The sequence below is a fragment of the Heterocephalus glaber genome, unplaced genomic scaffold (assembly GCF_053883595.1).
Source record: "Heterocephalus glaber isolate CG9 unplaced genomic scaffold, H.glaber_assembly_v1.0 deba00001481, whole genome shotgun sequence".
In the NCBI taxonomy this organism is placed as follows: Eukaryota; Metazoa; Chordata; class Mammalia; order Rodentia; family Bathyergidae; genus Heterocephalus; species Heterocephalus glaber.
This window is the reverse complement of record NW_028258317.1, coordinates 31,271,076-31,274,138: the sequence shown is the minus strand read 5'-3', so window position 1 is coordinate 31,274,138 and position 3,063 is coordinate 31,271,076. Positions and strand designations below refer to the sequence as shown.

General features: G+C 40.5%; 1 protein-coding gene across 1 annotated transcript; it reads right to left on the bottom strand.

The window, feature by feature from the left end:
* Positions 1-1,821: 1,821 nt before the first annotated feature.
* LOC147825884 (interferon alpha-4-like) lies at positions 1,822-2,605 on the bottom strand. Its single transcript, XM_087183540.1, has one exon. The coding sequence runs from the start codon at positions 2,383-2,385 to the stop codon at positions 1,822-1,824; it is 564 nt and encodes a 187-aa protein (XP_087039666.1). The 5' UTR covers positions 2,386-2,605.
* Positions 2,606-3,063: the final 458 nt, after the last annotated feature.

Genomic DNA, 3,063 nt, shown 5'->3' with positions numbered 1-3,063 from the left:
ATTTAAGATAACTTGGGATGCACTGTCTTCAGGAATAATGTTTTCTGGGCTTTGTGACTCATTGGTCTAAACTGGAGTAACTATCAACCTGTGCAACAGTGTTCAAGGTGAGGCGGTCTCAGTGATAACCATACTGGGAACACTTTTGTTGATCATACTCCTTAGGGAGCTCTCTGTGCTTTCAGTATTCCCATCAGTCATCTTTCCTTCTTACTTATGGGAGAGAATCCAAAGGATTCTAAATCTGGGGTTCAGATCTTATGGATGGAAAGGAAAACTAGCTCAACTGATGTGGCCATTTTCTGAGCACCTGCCATTATTCTGGTGGACACAATAATCATCTTTATTCTCCTTTTGTCCATGATCTCCAGTTGACTCCTTCAACCTCATCTTGTTTCTGAGCAGCCATTTGAGTTTTTTCAGCAGAGGAGAGTTTGTGCCTCATGCTGACTCCTATTAGTGCAATCAGGACACAGAAACCTCTACACCAGGGTGCACATGAACAGAAAGCAGCTCCGTGTGAATGGGGTTTTAGGTGAAGGGAAAGAATGTCGTGGGCAGTTTGAATCCATGCCTTCCCTGACTCCAAAACTTCCTCTCCTAAGCAGGCTTTTTCCTTAAATACACTTTTTTAATTTGTTTGTTTGAGACAAGGTCTTGCTATGTAGTGGAGGCTGGCCTTGAACTCATGGCAATCCTCCTGTCTCAACCTCCTGAGTGTTGTGGGATTACAGGTATGCACCACCACACCCAGATCTTAAATATACTTTTATGGCCACTGCCTCTAGTTATCTTTTTAATGTAAGGGTCTTTTACACTTGTTTTCATTTCACTCTTCTCTCCCTTCCCTGCAAAGATGTATGTTCCTTGGCATTCTGTTTAAGTTTTTTCTCTTTCTCAACTCTCCCCACATGGGCACCTCCACTGTGAGATTTCAGTGGTACACAAGAACACCCAGCAACATCCTTCCTTTACATTGTAAAGTCATACACCCCAAATGACAGTGGACATTTGACTTGGATAGCTACTAATCAACTTAGAGTTTTCATTTTTAGGGCCTAGCATGCTTTAATATGCTTTTACCTGAGAAAATTTTATTTTTTTCATTGTTGCAGTCCACTTGACTGATATTAACCATGATTGTTGTTCTTAGGTTTCTTTATCTGTAAAAATCAGGGACATGTGTTTTTATTTTTAGTTTTACGAAGTGCTGTGGATGAAATGCAGAGTCTAGTAGAAGCTTAGTTTTTCCTTATGCTTTGAGTTTGACAATAATGAGGCATTTGAACCATCTTCTGTGCTTTGATAACATTGCACACTAAGGCTTGGAGTATCTTTTTAAAGAACAGGCAAATACAAGAAGTTTTCTATGATACAAATTTAGTGAAAAAGCAAGATGACAAATTGAATAGTATAAAGAATATATTTTATTTATTTATTTGGTACTGAGGATAGAACTCAGGACTTTGTCCTTGCCAGACAGGCGTGGCGCCACTGAGCGACATCCCCAGCCCAATTTTATTAACCATAATTTAAATGTGAACATGACATTATGTATACAAACATAATTTAAATCTTATAAAAAGTTAAATAAATAAATATTAAAGTAGACAAATAAATAGATGCTTGTATCTTTACAAGGTTAGTTGGAAGGGCATCTCCATGTAAAGATAAACACAATGTTGCTTAGTACTCCTAAAACATCACAGGAATAAAATTGTTATGATTAGAACAAAAATGAGAGTCTTTGAAGAGGCAGAACTTGTGACAGTGTGATACAGTTGAGGAGAGCCATTTGCATGTTGGACCAAGACTCATTCCTTAGTCTTTCACCTTTCTTGCAAGTTTCTCCGATGAAGAGAAGGATCTCATGATTTCTGCTCTGACAACTTCCCAGGCACAAGGGCTGTATCGCTTCTCCTTCAGGTAGAGAGTGATCCTGTGGAAGTATTTCCTCACAGCCAGTCTGGAGTCCTCATGCGAGATGGGCACCTCTTCCTGCCCCACCTCCTGGGTCAGGCAGGCCTCCAGATCACTCAGCTGCTGATGGAGGCCGGTGCAGAAGGTGTCCAGCAGGCCATTATTCCAGGCGGCAGATGAATCCTGTGTGCTGAAGAGGTTGAAGGTCTGGCTGGTCATCTCATGGAGGACAGAGATGGCCTGAGCCTTCTGGATCTGTTTGCCATCAAACTCCTGGTGGGGGAGGCCAAAGTCCTCTCTGTCCTTCAGGCAGGAGAAAGTGGAGATTCTCCTCATTTGTTCCAGTAGTGTCAAGGCCCTCCTGTTCCCCTGGCTGTGGGTTCGAGGCAGGTCACAGCCCAGAGAGCACGATGACATGATGGTGAGCACCACCAGGGCCACCAGTACAGAAAGTGGCCAGGCCATTGGGGAGTCTGCTGATGCTGCTGGGCTGTCTGAGGTGGGTGTGTGATCCTGAGCCTTTGCCCCTGGGTTCTCTGAGGACCTCGATTTGTTCAGATGACTTAAATAGAGAACACAGAAGCTTCATTTTCTGAATGCCCTCAGTTAGTTTTCTACTTCTGTTTTTCCTTTCCCTTTTGCCTTCTGTAATGGGGTTTTGGGTAAGGTTTCTCATCCACTTTGTTTTCATCATTACCTTCCCTGTCCATGCCACCAGACCCTTGATAGATATGTTTTCCTGAATGAATTCCTGATTAAAATTCAGTGGCACAGATATATGGTGACATATTTATGTAGTGAATTGATATCTTTGCTTCACGCATAAAAAAGAATGTGTAAATATGTTATTTAAGTACAATTTTAGGAATGACTAAAGAGAAATTTTAAGCTGAAAGTTAAATTTATAAGCTATGTAATAGCACAATTAGTAATAATAAAGTTTTGAAAGCAGCCTATACGTTCATGAACTGATGAAGGAGTAAACAAAATGTGGTATGTAGACACAATGGAGTATATGCTCCTTGAAATCATAATATTAAGTGAAATAAACCAAAACCACTAGTTTAAATATATTGTTTCTTTCATATGAGAAACCCAAATTATAAATAATGAACAAAATAAAAGATAGATAATAGGAAATAG